We start from the raw sequence: 23,757 nt of genomic DNA on the forward strand, positions 1-23,757 counted from the left end.
TAGACCCTTCATCAGAAAAGGGTCTAGGCCCGAAACGTCAGCCTCTCTGCTCCTATGATGCTGCTTGGCCTGCTGTGTTCATCCAGCCCTGCACCTTGTTGTCTCATAACACTGACTAACTTCCTCCACTGAACTTTAACCCCAGTTTCAGAAATGTTACACGAGTGTGAAGTTACCACTACTCGCACTAGTCACCTTCCTGACCTTTCAGATTAGGATTTTTAGTTAATGAATAGCTTAGTATAGAGGCTCATAGCTCCTGGAGTCTAGAATAAATGACCAGATACAGCAGATCCCTTGCAGGCAGTACAAAGACAAAAACATTTAGGAGTTCAGATTGGAGTGAAATCTACGTAGTAAAGAGTCAAATAGGATATCCAGCACATCTGATTGTGAAGGAAGTCACAGGACCCAGTAATTCAGGTGTCATGTTTAAAGCACAATTAAAGGGGTGTGAGAGAACCTAAAGTTTTGCCAGGAGCAAGCTCTTCATTAGCATGCACACAATTTGGGAGATGCAAATCACCTTGTACTTGTTGGGTCGATCACTGCGCAATTCATCTTTTTGAAAAGGGATTATCATGTATCAAGAATTCTACCTTACACAACAGGCAATGAACAATAAAAAAAGTTATTTTTTAGAACTATGGCAAATTTCTTTAAGACAGAATTTGATGGCCAGTAAGGCAGCTCCGGTCATGTTTTGACTGCACACAGAGGAAGAAGACAACTCTATCTTACAGAAATATAGAGACAAAGGCACTTCCTCCTGCAGTGAAATTATACTGGACTGAGAACAAATTTTCTTTATACATTTGTTTGATTTTTTTTTGTTAATAAAAGTCTACACAATCTTCAAATCCAAGTTAGAATTGTCATGTTATAATCATCTTTGATTGACCATATACTCTAACATAGCACTCATTACATTAATACCATAGTTTCACACCTAATTCCTCAAGAAACACAGTCAATATCTTAGAATTGTTAATTTAGGATTCCAAGTTATATTGGTTAACTTAGACAAGTTGTTTCAGCTTCGTGTTTAGTTATAATTGATTAATTTAATTGTCAGAAAATTCCTAGGAGGGAGGACATTTGTTCAAGAACCCAGTCTATCACCAGTAATGCTGATTAAGATCCTTTTCTGAAATTTCTCTCAACTAAGGTCTCAGGTCAACAATAAATTTCACTAGATAGGTTTACCTTCTTGGGGATAAAGGTACTGGAATGATTAACATGACAACATGTGCAAATTATATCAAATTTGTCTGTCGATGACCAGCTCTAAAATTTTAGTCTTAAGTAATTCAATATAGTACTCACATAATCAGATATAGCACCAGTAATGTATTCACAGAAAGATATTGGATACCATTAGATTTCACGCTGTGTAATAAGCCCCAGACCAAGGAATGTCCTGCAAGTGTAAAGTATCAGAATAATACTTTCTTTCAAAAGTATAAAAAACAAACTACATGCCTATGCAGAGGCAAGTAGATCAGAGGAAAAAATTACTAATTATTTTCCTTCTGTACAAGTAGTTACAGTCAACATTTCAGTAACAAAAAAAACACCAGCTTCTTATTCCACCCACTCCCAAAATTTTGGGGCAGCGTGGTTTTTTTTTGGAATCAAAGCAAGTTATGAAGGAACAAATGGTAAAGTTCCAAATATTCTCTCAATGGGCTTTGCTCTTAGCTGCTAAAAAATGTCCAAAACATTAAAGAAAAAAAAACTTTGCAGTATTCAAGAACGTTGAATTATTGCAGTGCTTTAAAATTATTTCTGGCTAAGAATTTGTATACTGCAACCAGATACCAGTACTGTTACTTACTATGGTCATGACAGGTTCTTCTTTTTACCTCCGGTACTTCTTTTATGTGAACATCAGCAAGCACTGGAATATCATCATTCTTTGTAATTTTCAATAATGTTTGGGTCGTACTAAACTCTGTTAATGACAAAGTTAATTATTGCAACATGTTTGAAGTAGAACGTCATTAGTCTGCATGCTCAACTTAACAGCTCAGACTGACATGTTCAACAAGACCGAGTGTTGCAGTAAAGCATTAGGTTAACACCCTCAGTGTTAACTCAAAGCCTTACTAGCCAAGTTATTTAACATTTTGCACTCTCACTTTTTCGGTAGCTACTACACACTGTCTAATTCCAAGTACTTGAAGGTTTCCCAATTACAAACTGTTAATTGTAATAGACATTAAATCACAACATTCATACTTTCCAGCTCTTTGTAAGTTTTTTAAAATAATGCAAATGCTCCGAAATCAGTCTAGTGCTCAGTATATTGTTTCATGTGTTATGGACCAGACCAGACTCCCTCAGTATCTATTAAGAAGGTAGCCTAGACCCTAACTTTTCTTATTTTAAAATAAGGTAGACGTGAAGTGCTGTGTTCCAGATGCAATGCAACTGGTCAAACTGCTCAACGTTAAGCAAAATACAATTTATTAAAACACGACAGTTAAAATACAAAAAAAAAAAAGAGGAAAATGGAACAACTGCTATTGGGAATAAAACCTTGGCCAAATAACAAATACAGTACCTATTACTAATTAAATGTTCCAACACAGTAACATCCCATAAACACACCCCTTGGCAAAAAGACAAATTCAGACAGATTCTTACATGCAGTTCTCCAATCCAGGAGGAGAAAACAAACATTAAGAAAATTCAGAGGAAGTAGCAGCTAGGAGACAGACATTCACTGAAACTTCCAAATATTTTGAGACTCCAAAAGGCTTCTACTTAAAACTAAACCTAAAACTATTAAAAAAAGTAATAGAAAGCCTGGTCTGAGAGCTGGTCACACCCAAGCTGTTTCCATTGTGCCAACTTTAAAAAAACCGAGGCCTCACAAAATTTTTTTACTTTCTTAGAAACAGCTCAGTAGCTTTTTCTTACAACCTTTCTTCCAAAAATAAAAAAACAAAAACAAACAAACCCAGGACAAAATAACCTCAAAACGACAGCATCGTCACTCATGGTATTTTGATTCATCAACAAGTTTCAAAACTATTTCAGGCAATTTCAGTACAGCGGGTGGCTAACTCAAGATTCTAACAGAATTAGAATAACCAATTCGACTTTATCCTACAATGATTTTGAAAAATAAAAGACATTTTGAATTCTAGACAGCAATCTGTCACTCAAGGTCACGACTGACCTCGTTAAAATGAAATCCAGATATATCTGACAATGTGAATGGACCATTAAAATTTTCAAAATAACACTGCTTGTCTATAAATTAATAAGCCAACCAACCTTGAGAATTTTCAGACTCTGGAGTTTGAGATCCAGAGCTACTAGATTGCTCCAACTCTCGTCTTCGACACACCGCAAGATCAGACAAATCTTCCATATTGAAATCCTATTGTTTTGTTTAAAAAAGGACAAAATTTATACAGTCTGCTTGTTGATCACACACACACACATCTATATAAATCAGTCCATATATAAAAGAAAATGTAACAAGGAAAATGCTTAGAATAACTACTTTGCATTTTCAAACTAGCAACCAACTTCTCAATTTACCACCCATTTCATCACTTTGAGTACTTAGAAACCAATTGCACATTAGTGACACGACTATTCCCAACCAGAATGGGATGGTTTGGTAGATCTCCTCTCAATCATGTCTCAAGATCCCACTGTTGCAAGTGACTGGGATGGAGTATACACAATTTGGATACAACCATCCTCCATACACTAATTTGCTGGAGCAATCACCTGCTTTTACATACAAATATACCAATTAGGAACAAGAGCCATTCAGCCCTTTGATTCTGTTCCACCATTCAATATGATTACAGTTCATCGGACTCTCACTACATCCACCCCACCAGCATATCTTTCCACCCCCTTAAAGGATTCATCTACCCTGCCTTAGAAGTATTCAAGGACTCTGCTTCTACCAAAGACTCTCAACCCTCAAATAAAACATCTGTCTTCATCTCTGATAAAACGGGCAATCCCTTGTTTTTAATGAATGACTCAGAGTTCTACACTCTCCCACAATTTTAAACATCCTTTCCACATCCATCCTGTCAAGATCCTCAAGATCATCTGTCTTAATTAGGTCACCTCTTACTTTCTAAACTCCAGTGGGTATAAGCCTTGTTTGTCCAACCTTTCCATGTAAGAGTATTCACAACATTCCAGGTTTTAGTCTAATTAATCGTCACCAAAATACTTCCAATGCATTACATCTTCCTTAAATAAAAAACTCCAACACTCTGGTCAGTGCCCCTGTGAAATAGAACATTATCACTCATTGCACAGATTCTATCAGGGTTCCCAATTAATTGCTGTACCCTTCATGCTAACCTTTTGTAAATTTATGCATTAAGACTGCCAGATCCTGTTGCATCTCTCAGCTCTGCAAACTCTCACCATATAGATTTTTTTCTAAATTCTTCTTGCCAATATGGAGAATGAAAAATTTTCCAGCTTGTACCCTCTCTAGCGCAGTTGTGACCAGACTGCATGCCATATTCCAGTTGTGACCTAACCAGCATTTTATACAGTTCCAGCGTGACTTCTTTGAGTTTGTTTTCTATGCCTCAGCTAGCAGAGGCAAGTATCTCATATGTCTTCTTGAGCACATTATCTGCCTCCCCAGAAGGTAGCGGCGATGTCTGGATGTGCAAACCAAGATCCCCTCTGATCTTCAGTAGATTACAGCACCCTGTCATCCATAGTGTAATCCCTAGCCCTATAAGTGCACTCATACTTAAAAATCAGGTTGAATTTTGTTTGCCAATGCTCTGCCCACTTTGCCAGTCCAATGGTATCCTCACCATTCACTACACTCCCAATTTTTGGGTCATTTCAAAGTGTCTACTATACCACTAGTAGCCTACAAGTCAACTTAATTTTTCAGTTTACTTTAGACAGCTTTGCCTTCATAAACTTCAAAGAGGACAATTATGAAGTTAAGATCCTGGCCTTGGATCGACCCTTCTCTCCGTCAAACTGAACACAAAATCAATTATATTACAGTGTCTCCAAAAATGAGAGTACTAATTAATCCTATCTTGATTTACAATACCAGGTCTAGTATAGTCTGCCCTCTCCACTTGGCTCCAGAACCTGCTGCTCTGATCTTTCAATGGGGGAATTGCTATAGCTTAGGTCATGAGTTCTGTTGCCTCAAGCTCCTGTGGACTCTAAATAGATCATGCTTATTGCAAACTAGACTCTGCTATGGTTACAATTCAAGTCCTTCCCAACTCCAATTTACTGGCTGAAACTAGCGTCCATAGACACTTGGATAACAACGGGCTTGCAATCCAAGGAGGCTGCAGTTGGAGATTTATTGGAGGTGATGCTGTAGAGATCTATTTGTACCAATATTCAGCCCTGCATTTGCCATGGACTTTCCCAGCCCAGGAAGTGGGTCAGGAGCTTTTAAAATGCACAAACAGGACTGTCCAGTCAGACCCAGTGTTTCTGTCTGCTCTTGCCCTGCAGATCTCATCTTTTTCTACCTGGACTCAGTCTTTTCTCTCCTGGTCTAGTCCCTGGCCACTTACATCTGGGATTTCTCTGACACTTTTTATGCCAGTTTTGGTATTTCCAGTTTGCGGGCTCCAGCCGCCTCCTCTTTTCCATGAATATGGATGCCCATTCCCCACCAGGGTGGTCTCAGGGCTCTCCACTTCTTTCTGGAACAAAGGCCCGAAGCATCCTCACCCACCTCCTCTACCTAGCCAAGCTTGTCCTCGCCCTGAACAATTTTTCTTTTAACTCCTCTCATTTTCTTCAGGTCAGAGGTGGCCATGGGTACCCGCACGGACCGCAGTTATGCCTGTCTCTTTGTGGCGGATGTGGAACATTCCTTGTTCCGGTCCTGTTCTGGCCCCCACCCACAGCTCTTGCTCCGATATATTGATTGTATCATCGGTGCTGCTCTCTCTCTCATCCAGAATTGAGAAGGCTTCTTGATTTCACTTCCAATTTCCACCCAGCCCTCACTTTCACCTGGACTACCTCCGACTCCTCCCTTCCTCGACATCTGTTTCCACTCCTGGGGACAGACTGGCCACCAATATCCACCATAAACCCACCGACTCCCACGGTTACCTTGATGATGCATTCTCACACCCTACGTTGTGTAAAGACTATTCCATTCTCCCAGTTCCTCTGTTACCATCACATCTGTTCCAATGATGCCAACTTTAACAAGGGGGCCTCTGAAATGTCCACCTTCTTCCTCAATGGAGGATTCCCCAACGCTGTTATTGACAGGGTCCTCAACCAGGTCGGAGCCATCTCCTGCACGTCTGTCCTCACCCCATTTCTTCCCTCCCGCAACAGCAATATGGTTCCCCTTGTTCTTACCAACCATCCCACCAGCATCTGCTTCCAGAGGATTATTAGCCACCATTTCTGCTACCTCTAGCGAGATGCCACCACCAAACATATTACCCTCCCTGGTCAGCATTTTGCACGGACCGTTCCGTCGGAGACACCCTGGTCCACTCTTTGTGCACTCCCACCACCATCCCCCACAGCCACACGGCACCTTCCCCTGCAACCGCCAAAGGTGTAACACCTGCCCATTTATCTCCTCCCTCTCAGTATCCAAGGGCCCAAACATACCTTCCCAGGTGAAGCAGCACTTTACCTGCACTTCCCACAAACTAGTCTACTGCATTCGCTGCTCACAATGTGGTCTCCTCTACATTGGGGAAATGAAGCGTAGATTGGGTGACCACTTTGAAGAACATCTATGTTATGCCTGCAAAAATGACTGAGCTTCCAGCTGCAGGCCATTTTAACACACCACCCTGTTCCCTGACCAATATCTTGGGCCTGCTGCAGTGCTCCAATGCTCTAGTGAAGCTCAGTACAAGCTGGAAGAATAACACCTCATTTTTCGCTTGGGGACCCTGCGGCATTCTGAACTCAATACGGAGTTCAATAACTGCAGGGCTTAAACTTTCCCATGTTCTTGTCCCTACCCCAACACACCAGGCCTTATCACAGTCTGCTATTACACACAACACATTGTTAGCCACTAATAGCCATTCACCCTCCTAGCCAGGTTGTTATTTACCCCTTTGTCTGTCCAACTGTTCTTCTCCCTCTTTGGGTTTTATCCCCACCTATTGTTTACTTCTGACCACCTCCCCCTACCCTATACTCTGCACATAAACTGACATTTTCCTTGCTACCATCAGTTCGGAGGAAGGGTCACCAGATCCAAAATGCTAACTCTGATTTCTCTCCACAGATGCTGCCAGACCTGCTGAGTTTTCCCAGCCATTTCTGTTCTTAACATGGAGTTTTTATATAATTTTAAAACGTAACCCATCATCCCACTTTTGAAGTACTTCCCAGAGATTGCATAAAAGTGTGGCGAGAGAATAGAAAGCATAAAAGAAAGAATGCAGCAGAGAAGTTAACATGGGAGAAAACAAAACATTTGATCTGCCTTTTGTTGGTGCAATGTTAAATTAATCCTATGGTTATATATCAATTAGTTTCTTCTCTGCCCTTGGAATCACTACTTGTGCATAACTGAAAAGAAAAATATTTGGAAGCATTTATGCAAGGGTGGGGGGGGGGGGAGCAGGGCAGTGACAATGACATTGTACTACTTTAAAAATCAATTCACAGCAAATAGATAGGAATAGACCAGATCCATTCAATACTATTACAAATGAATACATGTCCGGTGGAAAGAGATAAGCAAAATCTAGCCAGTCTGGATTTGGAACTGCAATAGTTTATAGGCACACTGGAGGTTGCAGATTCTCATTATATAGACAAGCAAAGTAACCACATTCTTAACATTTGTTTATTAATTGAGAATTCAGCCAGGACAAAGTTTTTGACCATTTATGGATTTCAAGTAAATGTCTATATCTAAAGTTACCGGATAAGGATTTGTTGGGTCAAGTATGCATGGAGTCAGTTACAATTTGTTCCGACAGATCTGCCTCGTCAGACATTAAATCTTTCACCCATGATGTATGCCATTTATGGTAGTTTGAATAAACACTAGTCTCCAACTGAGTTGCAGTTTCAGCTTGTGCTTGTCACTCTAATATATTCTCATAGCAAAACAATTTCTATTTATCAGCACAGGGAATTTTTTCCACTGGACAGCACAATTATTTGTTTTGCATAAAGTTCAATTTTAAAAGTTTGGACAAAAGACAGACTTTTCTGGATGGTATTCATTTTTGTCAACTACTCACTGCCAATGTACGCAAATGAATAAAAATAAAAGGGGGAAAAAAAAAGCGATGAAATGGTCATTCAGTGCCTGTATTTTCTTTTGCCCCAGATCAACTTATATGTCACAATAATATTAAGTATGGATTTCTAACCTGGAATTCTATCATTGTATTTAGATCCTGAAACTTTGGCACACTATTTTTTCTTTCCTTTTTAGAAAGAAAATTCAAAGGACCAAAAACACCAACGTGAAATGATCACTTGACCCACGCAAGATGGCCAAGAGTCACAAAACTGATGTGAGTTAATAAAAAAGGCTGTATTGAAATTAACATAATCCAGAGCCACTAAAACCAGGAATCTCACCCTGGGAGGAATGAAAAAAAGCCTCGGCTTCTATCTGATTTCCACCATCTCAAGCGTCTTCACATGTTGACATTGAAGCAATGTCAAAATATACGATACAAAATAAATTGCTATTTCAAGAAGACGTTCTCTTGATGCCAGAAGCAGAGAGAATACGTTTTTCAGCTGAAATAGGCTATAGAAGACTGTCTCTTTCATGTTCTCTCTCTGCCTTTCAAGATAAAATGCCAGTGACAACACTGACTAGAATGAAACTCCAGGAAACCAAGAACTTAAAAAAGGTAACTGCAATTTTCTCTACTGCTGACAGTTCCAAACATCAAATGAACTCTTTCCACCTCAAGACCACCAAAATGACTAAACTATATATCCTTTTACACTGGACAGTGTGTGTAAACCTGCATACTTAATGCTGTGTCCTCATTATCTTTTCCTTCAGCATGAGCTCAAGCTAACCTTTAATTGACTCCTTATTGCTTACAGTTCAAACAATTCAATACCATTTTAATTGGAGAAATGTTCTTCGCACACAGCTAACCACAAGGCTTTTCTGCAAGCAACCAGGCAGGTTGAAAAAGAGGGGAACCAATTCATTGCTCACCACTTCATAACACATATTAGCTCTCAGTACAATTGGAGATTTTCTCGTGTTATTCTCAGCAGACATGATAGCCCATAAAAGTTTGTATTTGTGTAGATGTTCTGCCCACCTGTACTATCTTGACAGTGCAGATCCCACACATTTTCTAGGAAAAATGTGTATCAGTTCCCATACATCAATTCTCAGTCATTCTAAATCTCAGCTTTCAAGCCTAAAGTTAAGGGTCCTGACTAAAGCAACTTGATTTAGTGTTCGCTTCCATGTTTTCATTAATGTAACGTGCTTGGCTTTCACTTAGTCACTGCAATAATCTGAGAAAATGTTGAAAGTAAGTGTTTATGGTGCTGCACTCCCTTAATGGACAAAGGGTGCAGCTCAAAACTCAGGCTTTTAAAGAATTTATTGTAACCAGAGCAAACGACACCACCACCATCACTTCCTCTTATTTTAAATTGTCTGAATTGGCTTTTCCTTAAAAGAACACTCCCAATTCAGTTTTGCCATATTAAAAATCACTGGATGAATCCTTAAAACAAAAAAGAAATGAATCAAAAAGAAAATTTGTTAGGAGTAGACTGCACCACACTAAAAAGAAGTTTAAGCTGGGATTTTCCTTATCCAAGTTATTCCAATGATATTAAAAACTTATTTCTATGCTGATTATATTTTCCATAGCAACAGCTGCCATATCTGCCAAAGATGTCTCACATTAACAAATGTCACTTCATTTGACTTTTGAAAAAATAATAGAGTTGGTTAGCTCTCATCCACTTTCAAAATTTCCAGTACCTGCAATGTTTTTGCTTTAATATTTTTCACTTTAAATTCATTCACATGTGGGCGTCACTGCCTAGGCCAGCATTTATTGCCCAGAGGGCAGTTAACAGTCAACTACATTGCTGGGGATCTGGAGTCACACGTAGACCAGACCAGATAAGGACAGCAGTTTCCTTCCTTAAAAAGGACATTATTAAAATAGATGGATTTTTCTGACAATCAACAGTGGATTCATGGTCATCATTAGACCCAAACTTTTAGAAAAACTGAATTTCAATTCCACCATCGGACATGTGGCATTTGAATCCACGTCCCCAGAACATTACCTGGGTCTCTAGATTAACTGTCCAGCAATAATGCCACTAGGCGGTCACCCCATCTCTTGCTCAAAAGGACTTTCACAACCATTAGCATTACCATAAAGGAACAAAAAGCTCATTTCAAATCTGTATAGATTAACTTGAATGCACCTGAAAGTTGTATTATATAAACAAACAAAGTCTTTTTTGTCAGCGTCAGCCTATGTTTGAAAAAAAAACTCTTCTGATCCTGCTGCACAATAGAGTGGAACTAGAGACTTGTGTCATTAGTGCCCTTGGGTTTCTGTTCAAAGGGTGGTCTTTAGAAGGGAGTGCACTGGGAAAAAAAATAAAATGCATACCTTGATGTGCATTGAACGACTCTACTTCTTACAGGAATGTTAACTTACTATTAATGGTTTTAGATGTCTTTCTCACCCCCCCCCCCCCCCAACCCCTTGGTGAAATTAACTATGAAGATATATAGCTACTGCCCAGCAAAACAAGGAATTCAGTGACATAATAAAGGCACCACAAGTGTGTACTTCTTTCTAGCTATAGACATTCCTGCAATCATTTTGCTCAGGTGTGGTACAGGACTGTAAACATTGTAACTCATGCCGTTACTCCTGAGCTTGGTGCAAAGTTATAACACGATTGTGAATTTTTCTCCTGATAGCAAATGCAGCCAAACATTTTGTTTGGAATGCAGTTTGTCAGGGATAGCTATAAAGCCACAGGAAGTGACAAATCCAATGCTCCTGGCATTATCTGTCCATGCCGCAACACTTTGAGAACTTACCATAGGAAGTCAAATGGAAATAGTTTTAAACAACTACCATACATAACAACGGATTGCAGGCAAGTTTGATATTCACATTTTACTGGAGTTGGGAGGTCATGTTACAGCTGTACAGGACATTGGTTAGGCCACTTTTGGAATATTGTGTTCAATTCAGGTCTCCCTGCTGTGGGAATGATGCTATTAAACTTGAAAGGGTGCAGAAAGGATCTACAAGGATGCTGCCCACGTTGAAGTGTTGAACTACAGGGACAGGCTGATTAGGCTGGGGCTATTTTCCCTGCAGCATTGAAGGCTGAGGGGTGACCTTAGAGGTTTATAAAATCATGAGGAGCATGGATAGGGTGAATAGCTAAGGTCTTTGCCCCAGGGTAGGGGAGTCCAAAGCCAGACGACATAGGTTTAAGGTCACAGGGGAAGATATACGGGACCTAAAAAGGGGCAACATTTTCCACAGAGGTTAGTGAATGTATGGAATGAGCTGCCCGAGGAAGTGGGAGAAGCTGGTACAATCACAACATTTAAAAAGGTATCTGGGCAGGTCCATGAACAGGAAGGAATTAGAGGAGTTTGGGCTCAAATACTGGCAAGTGGGAGTAGACTAACTTAGAATACGTGGTCGGCATTGATGAGTTGGACTGAAGGTCTGTTTCTGTGCTGTTCAACTCTATGGAGTAATGTTTGAAGTGTTTTAAGAAAGTGAATCTTCCCTGGTCATCGGCCATTGCTAACTTACAGCTCACGACCCCAAAATTTCAGTTTGTGGCCTCATGTGGAATTCTGACCCCTCTTTGGGAATCCCTGCCTCAACTGGTAGCTACCCTACTGAAAATGAATTAACACTTTAAAAAGGATACACAGAGAATTAAACATGTATCTCAATGAGAAGAGAGATATTTTTCAATATAACTAGGTGACCAGACCCTTATGAGCACTGTTAAACTTCAAAATTTATTTTATGATGTTACTAAAGGATTGAAAAAGGTCTTTAAAAGAGAAAAAAAGTGACAGTCTCTACTTACCAGAGGCAAAGATGTTGGACGTTCAGCTCTGAAACTATTTTCGAGAGAGGATGGATTTGGACTGATATCATCAGTTCTGTCCTATTAAAACAGTTAAACAAATGTTACACTGAAGGTCAGAATTTGGGATTCACTGTAGAACTTTTTCAACACTATTCCAAGACTAGCTATTTATAGATGAAACTGGTCTCCTCAAGCTAGATAGAAGAATGCATTGCTGAAAGTTTGTTTATTCCAGGGTACCAAAGTAGTGAAAGTACCCATAACCTTTCCCTTCCTGGTGCAAGTCTAATGCAACTGCAATGAGGAAAATGCTATTTATTGAAATATGTAACATATTGTTAGAAACATTGATAACAAAAGAGGTCATCAGTGCCCACAATTTATAAAGTTAGTTGGACTTCAACTTCCCATACCCACTGCTCCTACGTTAACTATTGTTTTGCCAGAGTGTAGCAAAGAGACTTGGCATTCTAGAGGGTGTGATAATGCACTTACCCATTGAGCACACCAAAGAAAGTTAGGGCTTGTGCATTTATGAGCAAGTTTTCAATTACTTGATAAGCCAAAATTCCCAAACCATACCACTGGCTCTGAAAATTTAAATTTCACTAGAGTCTAACTGCTTTAGAATTTAGTTTTGATAGAGATCAAATAGAATCAAATGTAAAGAATATTCACACTTGTCTTTCTCAACTCCCATGTTTTCTTCACACAATATTTTGCTTTCTTTTCTTAAGAAATACTAAGATTAAAAGATTATGTTTTGGGACTCTCTCTCACTCGAAATAAATTGGAAAACTGACGAAGTCAAGTGATTCACTCTGAATTCTGCCAACAAGCTTGGGTGGAGTTGTTGTCAAACCTTAAATGGGGTGAAGGGATACAGGTTGCTTTACTAGGAGGAAGCTGCAGGATATCAACAATATCATCTGTGAAATCCGAGTATACTGTTAGTACAGGGCTTGTAGAAATGTCAGCAATGTCGGGTTTCATAAACAGCTTTACTTTAAATAGTCTAATTGCAGGATAGCAAATCAGCATTTCTACTTTGACACAGGGCTCATGTAATTCACATTATCATTGGGAAGGGCTTAACAAAAAAGGATAAACCTAGAGAAAACCATTGTGATAAAGTTGCATTTAAGATTTCCTGAACCTTTAAGTAGATAAGTCTGCAACAATTTGTGAGCATCAGGGTGATTGAGGCAGCAAACCCTCAGGTATTGCGCTGAATGTGGCTGGGAGCTCTTGTGCATATTGAGGAAACCATGTTTGTGAGGATGTAAATGAAGCTGAAAGATTTGCTGAGCTTGAGCCACATGTTGGAAACTCCTGGGTGTCTCTCACCATGGCGGGCAGTTAGGGGCTTCTGTTATGCAACTGGAAAAGATGACGGAAGCAAGCCATTGGAAGTCGGTAATAGTTTTGGATTGGTTCCCGAGAACGTGCTGTCCACTTAAAAGTGGAGGAGGAAAAAGAGAGTAAAGTACAACCTTGAAACAGGACTTTTGGTCACTTTGAAAAAGTTAAATGGAGGGTTGTTTTTTTTTGCTTTAGCGTGTAAGATAGTCACTGATATAGTGTTTAAATCAAATGTTTGCTACCATAATGGTCTTGACTTGAAATCTTGCAAGTTTCTTCTGGTAAATTTCAATCTTTTAAAAAAGTTATGAGCCTTTATGTTGAACAACATATTCCAATTATGTTCCAACATACAATAAATAGTTCCTGGTTTAGACTGCCAGTGTAAAGGTTGGTCGAACAGGAGCCAGTGCTGTGTTGGTATGAATGATGTCAGAGGATCAAAATAGCATCCAAAGCCCATGGACACTTTTGGGGTGGGGCAGGCTGGATGTCATTTTGGTGACATTGGTGTGCAGTGTCAACGACTGCTTGAAGTATGCAAAACAAGCAAATGATTACATCAGCACACAAAGATTGGCTATTAGACAAGTTATTCACTGACTGCGTGGTTGAAACTGTTGGAAAGCCCCAAATAAATGAAGGCTGTGCCACCATACTAAAGTGTGCTAAGTCAGGTCATTATTAGGTCTTGTTTCAGCGTGAAAAAGTGCTTCCAACATGTACAGTGCATTACAGGAGCCCTGCAGTTTGCAGGGTATCGAGCTTTGGTGTGATCTGCTGCCTGCTGTATAGCTTTAGCATCATGCAGGACCAACCGATCCTTCTGATATTTGAAGAGCCACTTGGAAAACAGAACGAGGAGGAGCAAGAGACTAGGCAACCCGTATAACCCCTGTCTAGCCAAGCTGTTTGAATGAGTTCTTCATACAGATATGATATAAATAATTGCCTCCATTCAGCAGACATAATACATTAAAGAGAAGGAGAGGAAGCTATTAACAAGGCATCTGTTGGTCTCAATTTGGAAATAAAAAACCAAAACAAAAATATTTCAAATCCAACGTATAAATGAAATTAATCCACATTGCATACAAAAAAGTGTGTACTCAACCTGTGTACCCTCTTACCCTGATCTTTTATGTGCCTTCTTCAACTGCCCTAACATTCCTACACACTCCACTAACTTATAGTATAGCTGCTGACTGAGTGGAAGAAAGTGCAGATGACTTTAAAAGGATGGTCTCAAGCAGCCATGGACCTAAAATAGCCATGGGTGGAGTGCATCTTAGTGCAGGTGGAAACACCCTCTGAGTTGGCCAAGAAACACTGGCAAACATGGCAGAACTGAATGCCATCACCCCAAGACAGGACAACAAATTCACGCTCCATGGAGACACTGCCACACTCCTACACCAGTGCCTCAGAAGAACCCAATAAACTGTTAAAGGCCAAGTTGCTAGACTATTATGACAGTCCGCAATGCCCTTTGAACACTGGAATCCATAGCCATGATGACAGCAGTCGAAGATTGCAGGGCACCAAAGTGGTCTTTATGATATCATTTTGATGACATTAGCTTCTACAGCAGTGCTCAGACTTCTGGTGGAACATGCTTCTGGTCACGGATGGATCCACAGAATTGGCCAACACTTCCATTTTTGGAAAGGAGGGTTTTGAGCTTAATGTAAAGCATAGTCCAAATTGGTGCTGACTGCTTCAGGCTCTTTGAATTGAATACTTTCTAGTAGGCTTCCCAGTGCGCCAGCATTTCATGCTGCAGACCCCCATCAGCATTCCTTGGTTGGTTGCCACAGAGTCCTTTGCTTCCAAATTGGAGCACAGATTCTTGCAATGCTATTGCCATGCTCTGACCAAAGTACAATTGAGCACAATGTCTCATGACCTATGGGGACTGCCCCTATCCTTCGCACCTACTCATGCTCTTTGTCCTTCTCCCCCAAATCACTCCTGCCTCATTCCACATTTCTTTGATTTATGAGCATGCAGGTGGTTTAAGCACGCACCTTTTTTCTTCCCCTTCCCTCAAGACAGCACAACCCTTAAACTGCACATAGTACCGGTACCTGAGCTGGTGGCCAAGTGTGTCAAAGTGAGTGACTGAAATTGCTGGCGTGAGTTTTATCACTGTCTTCTTATTGTCTGTCCACTACTAGACTAAATTGTGCTCCTTAGGGATCTTACAAGGAGGGCACAGATGGAAGGCTGTGCTGTCTTGAGGGAAGGGGAAGAAAAAAGGTGCGTGCTTAAACCACCTGCATGCTCATAAATCAGAAAGAAATGTGGAATGAGGCGGGAGTGATTTGGGGGAGAAGGACAAAGAGCAAGAGTAGGTGCGAAGATGCTGTCATCTTGCTCATTTCACCCTCTCAATCAGCTACAATCTCAGCAACCAATCATCCCAATAATGGCTAGCACTGTCTCTTCCAAGGAGGTCAAGCCTAGCACGCAGTCTACCACCCCAAATAACTTTTGTAGATATGCACACACATGACCTGCAAGTAGGAAGTGTGGAGCAAGAAGACTACCATCTGTTTAACTGATGTGTCCATGGGGAGCGGGGGAACTTGGTGAGCAGAACTCGAGTCAGACATTGACTTCAGCAGGGTTGCAATCCTTTCTATCCTTCTTAGAAATTCTAAAATGTTGTCAGGGGTAGTCTATTATGTGCCAGTCGCCCAGTTGGCAAGTGTACTATAATTCATAAAGCTCATGGAGCTAAAAGTCTCAAACTATTTCATAACCAAAACCAATCAATCATTCAAAACAAAACCAGCAGGAAAAAAGAAAGTTGAAGTTTTTTTTTTAAAAAACACATTTCAAACAATTATCTAAGCCTGTAGGTTTACAGATTCTGTAGTAAAATTATTTTACTCCACTCCTGCCTGTCAGGGCCTTCGGACTGGCTAAATACTAGGATTCCTGGGCACAAAAGGCAGTCTTCTCCTTTACTTACCACAAGAATGGCTGAATCAAAAAAGTTAAATAATACAAATGCAATAGAGGCTGATTGTCATTCTTAAAACACTTGTGATCCAAAAGTCATTTGGCCACTAATCTTCATTTTAATTACTAAGACTCACCTCCAGATGTACGCAAACAGATTTCAGAAGCTTATAGGTTGCGTCCCTGGAGAGCAATGAAACAAACATAAACTGCAACAAAACAAAGTTTACAATAGTATTAGCAAACTTCAGCTACAATGGATGGTGAATTATGCTTGCTCTGAACTACAGATGTTCAACATTGTACATCCAAATCTCCAGAGTAATTGGATTCATGGCATAACTGGATACTCACCTTCTCAAGTTCTGTTGATATACACAGAGCATTTGGTACGAGCAAAGCAGTTTTATGTTTCTTAATTTGAGTCACGGAAAAGACAGGTATTGCAATCTAAAATTGTAAAAAAAGTTTAACTTGAAAACAAATTTTCAAAAGAGAATTTAAGTACTTAGTAAAATTTCAGTACTATAAAACACAAAGGATAAGTTTACAAAGTTCCATCTTCGATCTGTCTACCCAGCTCACTAAGACTCCAGACTAGGAACAGATCAAAATTATTCCTTTTGTCATTTGGGGTAAAGTCATTATTATTGTCAAGACAGATAGCTATGGTAATACCAAAGGTTAAGGAGCAAATGTATTGCTGTAAACAGGTTTTAATGGACAGTTTATAACTTAACAGGTTAAAATGGGAGATAATGCAACAGTTTCAGCAATTTTATAAACCCGAGACTAAACCATCTTTAAATAATCTTCACTCACCTTTAAAAGATACAAAAAAAAACCCACAATATTCCCTACTCAAGACAAAGATTTACATTTCCAATCAAAAATATCAATGGTCCACTTCACAACACCATCCCTTCACCAAAGTAACTAGTGAAATGTACAAACCTTAATATCTCTTCCAAACACTTTGGAATTAAAGCAAATCCAGTTTTCGGACACAAAGAGTTTCCCTTGGTATAATATGTCCTTTTGTAGAGCACATGTAAAACCTAAAAGTAGAAACATTAGTGCTAGTATTTTAGCTGTTTAATGTCAAAGAAAGATACTTTTCAGGCCTTCATTCTTAAGTCAAAGATGTTTTAATTTGATACAGTTAGTGAAGTCTTTCCTTTTGTTAAAGCCTGCAGCTACGTCCAAAGCACTGACACCCAAATGATGAAGCTTTGCATTGATTGGTTGAGGCAATCAACTGGAGTATTCCCCTATTCAGTTTCTAATTTTACTGAAATAGCTTCAAGTCACAGCAAAAACAGAGAACCAAAATTGGTCTGTGCCACTGAATTTGAAGAGAGAGGTGGAAAGAAACAAGCCTTGACATTCTTGACTTATCCAATGACTTCAGCTGAGCGAATGCAGCTCTGCAGGATTACATTTATATGTGATCCCATAGTATTTGAATAGATTATTAAAGAGCATTAACTCAGTTTAGGCTCACAATGGGCAGTTAAGAAAAGATACCAGAAAACATCCAGCACCTGCATAACAAGACAGTATAACCAAAACACAAGACAGAAACATGAAAATTGTCAACTTGGGAATCTTGCTAGCATGAAGGGAGGGATTTATCTCACCCTCCAACAAGTGCATGTGTACATGCACTGAACAGCGACTCCATCAGACAGCATTTAGGGATTTATGATCAATAAGACACAAGCGAGTTGTTCACTTACTTTGTTTTAAAATTTCGTCCTTTTCAACATGTTTAAAGAGCTTGTGGTAGGTTGCATTAGTCTTGGAAGGCTAAGGAAAAAAATATAGTAAATAATCACTTATTCATCATCTCTCTCTGCCCCTCCACATTAAACAGAAATGTTTGATAGTGAAAAAGAAAAATCGGTTATAATAATTTCCAACTGGTTTACTGGTTCTCATTACTTCCTGTAGTGAAGTAGTTACCACTGCCACTTCCTTGACTCTTTCATCGTTTTGGTATTTAACCTCTGCCAACCTTGGTATCATACTGCAGACACCTTTGTGCATTTGCTCCTCTTTCACATCTCTAAAAATTGTCCCAATTCTCATGAAAGGCTATTGACTCAAAATATCAACTGTTCCTCTCTCCATAGATGTCACGTGACCTTTCAGCTTGTCCAACATTTTCTGTTCTAATTTCAATTCTCCAGCACCCATGATATTTTGGGGTCATATGATTTTAGTGAATGCATGCAGCTTAGTAAAACTTCCACTCTGCTTTCAGTTACCAGATCTTGAGCAGGGATGCTATAATTGGCAATAGTTGGCATTCTGTGTCAGTTTTCAATAGTTCAGATCCTGAGGGGCTGTACACAATTGTAGTTTATGATTCAAGTGCTTTAGAAGTGAACGTCTAGCTTTTGGAATTGAAGGTAAAGCTAAATGGAAATGAGTTGGCAATCATCTTCATGTGAACGCAATGCAAACAATTCTACAGTTAATTACAATTAAAATAAACCTAAATTTATCTTATAAACTCACAAGTAAGAGTGCAAAGATCAGGTGACTGAGCTTAATAGAGTCTTAATTTCAGTAAAATATTTAAATTGCATACGTATTTCCCATATAAAAGGAAAGTGAAAGCAGCTTGTAAAAAACATAAAGGGAGTTCCTTGATTGAAATAATGCAATTATGAAAGAGGGCAAATACGTCTATTAACAATATAAATTGTTCGTGTCAGGTATGAAATCAAACAATTGCAATGAAGATAAAAGAATTAGTTTCAATTTCTGTTTCAGAATATCCCAAAGCCTGCCACGTGTGAAGGACAGAGATCATGGTCTGAAGTTGCAAAATCAAATGCTGAGTACAGAAGTCTACAAAAGTACCTTAATCAAAACGAGCTGCTGTTTGTTCACCTTGTGTTGGATTTTACTGCAATTTGCTGCAGACATGGAATGGAATGGTGAAATGAAGAGCAAGACAGTGCAACTGAAAATAGAACCAAAAACCCACAAACATGTCTGTGGGCTGAACAGAGATGTTCTGCAAAGTGGTCACCCAATTTGCATTTCATCTCCACAACTTACAGGAAAATAGTTGTGAGCACAGAATAAAAGGTAGAGTAGATAGCAGGAGGTATAAGTTGCTTCACCGGGAAGAAGCGTTTGGGGCACTGGAGCAAAAAGGAAGCAGGCAAAACAGCAATTGCTTGGCAAGGTGCCTCCTCCATCACCCTTCTTCCATGGTCCCTCTCATGCTCTTCCCCAGCTTTTACAACAGCAAAAAAAAACCACGCTTTTCCATTTATTCAGTTCTGAAGAAGTTACATTGGATTCAAATCGTTAACTGTTTTTCTCTCCACAGAAGCTTTCAGGCATGCTGAATTTCTTCAGCACAGTTTTTATACCTGAAATTAGGCTGTTGACTCTCTGTCAACTTTCAGAGGCAGAGCAGTGGGCGTGATCTATATGCCTTGAAGTCCATTCAACAAGGCCCCACATAGTGGATTGGTCAGCAAGGTTAGATCACATGGAATACAGAGAGCTATCCATTTGGATAGCGAACTGGCTTGAAGGTAGAAGTCGGAGGGTAGTGGTGGAGGGTTGCTTTTCAGACTGGAGGTCAGTGACCAGGAGTGTGCCACAAGGATTGGTGCTGGAACCACTGCTTATTGTCATTTATGGAAATGATTTGGATGTGAACAGGAGAGGTATGGTTAGTAAGTTTGCAGATGGCACCAAAATCGGTGGTGTAGTGGACAGCAAAGAAGGTTACCTCAGAATTGCTGGAAAATCTCAGCAGGTCTGGCAGCATCTGTGAAGAAAAAAAAAAAATCAGAGTTAACGCTTCAGTTCTGAGGAGGGGTCACCGAAACGTTAACTCGGATTTTTTCTTTTCTTCACAGATGCTGCCAGACCTACTGAGCTTTTCCAGCAACTTTTTGTTGCTGGAAAGAACAATGAGACCTCAGAGTGCAGATTCATAGTTCCTTGAAAGTGGAGTTGCAGGTAGACAGGATAGTGAAGCTGTTTGGTATGCTTGCCTTTATTGGTCAGTGCATTGAGTGTAGGAGTTGGGAAGGTGTGGGCGCTGTAAAGGACAAAGGACAATGGTTAGGCCGCTTTTGGAATACCGAGTGCAAATCTGGTCTCCCTGCTACAGGAGGTTGTGAAACTTGAAAAGGTTCTGAAAAGATTTACAAAGGATGTTGCCAGGATTGGAGGTTTGAGCTATAGGGAGAGGTTGAATAAGCTGGGGCTGAGGGGTGACCTTACTGAGGTTTACAAAATCATGAGGGGCATGGATAGGATGAATAGTCAAGGTCTTTTCTCTAGGGTCAGGGGAGTCCAGAACTAGAGGGCATAGGTTTAAAGCAAGAGGAGAAAGATTTGAAAGGGACCTAAGGAGCAACTTTTTCACACAGTCAGCAGTAGGTGTATCGAATAAGCTGCCAGAGAAAATGTTGGAGGCTGGGACAATTACAACATTTAAAAAGGCATTTGGTTGGGTATATGAATAGGAAGGGTTTAAAGGGATATGGGCCAAATGCTAGCAAATGGGGCTAGATTAATTTAGGATATCTGGTCAGCATGGATGAGTTGGACCGAAGGGTCTGTTTCCACGCTGTACTGCTCCATGATTGTAAACTCCTCAGCACCTAGTTACAATCATGAGTTTTTATAGAAAGGAAAAAAGAAAATGAAGGATCACTTAGCCAAAACCCAGTGGAAGAGTACAAATACATCTTGTATCTTGGAGAAAGCTGGAATAGAGGAGAATTACAGCAAATTCCAGAGTGATATGGCATAATTTTGGATTAGTCCCAGGAACGGTAAAGCAAATTTAACCTCCGAGATTCCATAATACCTGAAAAGGGAAACTCTTGGGCAGAAAGGCTAGTAAAAAGTACAACTGAGCTTACAGTATAAATCTTTATCAGCTATATTAAGTTTATGATTCTTGTTTTGTATAATTTCTGTTCATGTATAAACTTTGGATGTTTGAATTTATATTGATCTCTAACAGGATCGTAACATCATACACACAAGTCAGATTATTTCTATTTTTTACAGCCCATCATCAGAAAGCAAGGGTCATGGAATTACTTGAAAACTTGATCCAAGAGGGCAATTATTTACAAAACTAATTAAGATGCAAACCATTAAGGTGTTTAGATATGGCCAAGCCAATCTGACACAGTTTCCGAGCAGAAAGGCTATCATGTAGAATTATCCACATATTTCTGAAGTCTTGAAAACAAAGTGTTTACTTCAATGCATAAACTTAAAAATAAATCATACAAGAACATAATTTAATCCAGGTTTGAACATAGCCATTTATGACGTGTGCAAGTGTATTTCTACTATTAATGACTCAAGTCAGTTAATTAGTTTATTGTTGTTGTTTACTGTAGTTATTAAGTGATGGACATATTGGAAGGTAGAGTTGAAAACAAAATGTGGTGGAAATATCAAATACTTTGGTACCCATTTCAGACGTGCAACAGAAAAGCAGGGAAAAGTTGTTTTAGTTTTACATGTCATTGGCAACCAAAGACAAAATTAAGTTGATCCTGAGGAGGAAAGATATCAAATGAACTAATTGGAATTATTTCCTTATCTCGACATCTGTTCAAAGTCAAAAAAATGCGTGTTGTAGGCTACCCAAGGACATGCCCCACAAAGACATAAAACTTCAGGGTGACTTTGATTGGTAGATGTAATGTGATGTAATGTAATGTTTACACCTCAGTCTATTCAGTACTTAACTGCAGCTATTTTAATATGCACAGTATTACCTGATCATCTGTACAAAGACCTCTTGGCACTCAAGCTCAGATGATGTGGCAGAGGCTCAGAAATAAGTTAGCTATGTTGTTACTCGCACAATTGCATAATCTGGAATGACCAAAAAAGGAAAGGAATGATAGAAAGAAACAAAGCACAGTAAAATACTCACATTGGAGGTGGACTTTTTGCGTTCAGGTTTTGTTTCATATTCTGTAGGACTGGGTGAAAACACTGTATCGTAAGTCTTTGATCTGGAAGACAAAAAAGTATATCCAAATGAATTAACAAATTACAATGATTTTTGATTAGATTAAAAATATACAGTTAGCTGCATTCCAATTTTGTAGTACTGCATAAACATTAATTTAGTCATTACAGCAAACAATGATACAACAGGATCTAATTACTGGAGAGCATGCAGCTCTTCCAGCTCATGTCTTAACAACAAAAAGACAAGTGTAGCTTTAGAATAAGGACATATTTTTCCATTATCCAAATTTCATAAAACAGAACTAAAGCTGTGCACAGCAACGAAGAGCAAAAGGGAACAGTGCTGGGATAAATGACAGGGAGAAATAACAAATTTGTCTGCCTTAAAGATAGATCTGAAATGAAGATAATCTTCAAAATTTTAAAAAGATACAAAATGGCTTAAAAGAACCTACTGGTATATTTCACATGCTTGGGAACTTAGGTGAATTCACATAAAACTAAGTATACAAATGAATAACTAATCACCTGTCAAAACAATATCTATCTTGATAAATCATTGGAAGCATTATTAAAACTGTGCATGCTGGAAATCTGAAATTTTAAAAATTCAGAAATTGAGGGAAATATTCAGGTCAGGAAGTTGAGTAGAGTTAACCTTTCAAGTCAGAAATGTTACATCAGAATTAACATCTCTGAACTGGAGTCTCCTGTGGCAGTACAGAACGACCACACAGTGGAAATATCAAATAATACTTCAGTATACGTTTCAGGCGAGTAACAGAAAAGCAGAGGGAAAAAAGAAAGTTCCTTTAGTTTCACATGTTATTAGCAACCAGAGACAAAATTAAGTTGATCCTGAGGGGAAGTACCAAATGAACTACTTGGGAATATTTCTTTAACTTGAGATCTGTTCAAAGTCAAAGATGTGTACTATAAACTACCCAAGGACAGGCTCCACAAAGACGTAAAACTTCAAGGTGACTTCAATCAATCTAATAGGAAGCAGGAAACCAACCTACAAGTGACCTGGAGTCAGAGTTGTGAAATGTAATGCATGAGTGTCGCAAGAGGCAGTACACTTGTTGGCAACATATTTGTAAATATTCCAACAATATACAGGAAATAGAAATTGCAGTACCTCTGGGAACACTCAATTTTAATGTTAACATGGACAACACTTTCAACAGCCAAGATCAAAGAGAAAAAGAACAGATGAATCTTAGAAGAAATTTTATCAGCATTTCAGTAGAACACATGAAAAGGAATAATGATGGATATGCAAGACTAGTACTGAACTGAAACAGAGTAAAGAGCATGATCTGAATTTGATGAAACAAATGAAAGAGAAAAAAAGATTGCTTC

At 39.2% G+C, this 23,757-nt stretch overlaps 1 protein-coding gene across 2 annotated transcripts in view; it reads right to left on the reverse strand.

Moving 5' to 3' along the window:
- The window catches only part of gramd2b (GRAM domain containing 2B), a 57,344-nt gene that overhangs the window by 12,655 nt on the left and 20,932 nt on the right, over window positions 1–23,757 (reverse strand). For both annotated transcript variants that reach the window (XM_020534979.2, XM_020534981.2), the window contains exons 3-11: window positions 22,352–22,433; window positions 18,147–18,216; window positions 17,362–17,465; window positions 16,762–16,857; window positions 16,545–16,616; window positions 12,076–12,156; window positions 3,286–3,391; window positions 1,838–1,954; window positions 1,327–1,420 (exon numbers count right to left, since the gene is read on the reverse strand). In XM_020534979.2, the coding sequence (XP_020390568.2) occupies window positions 1,327–1,420; window positions 1,838–1,954; window positions 3,286–3,391; window positions 12,076–12,156; window positions 16,545–16,616; window positions 16,762–16,857; window positions 17,362–17,465; window positions 18,147–18,216; window positions 22,352–22,433 (822 nt within the window). The remainder of the gene's footprint in view (window positions 1–1,326; window positions 1,421–1,837; window positions 1,955–3,285; window positions 3,392–12,075; window positions 12,157–16,544; window positions 16,617–16,761; window positions 16,858–17,361; window positions 17,466–18,146; window positions 18,217–22,351; window positions 22,434–23,757) is intronic.

The sequence above is a fragment of the Rhincodon typus genome, chromosome 3 (assembly GCF_021869965.1).
Source record: "Rhincodon typus isolate 14 chromosome 3, sRhiTyp1.1, whole genome shotgun sequence".
In the NCBI taxonomy this organism is placed as follows: Eukaryota; Metazoa; Chordata; class Chondrichthyes; order Orectolobiformes; family Rhincodontidae; genus Rhincodon; species Rhincodon typus.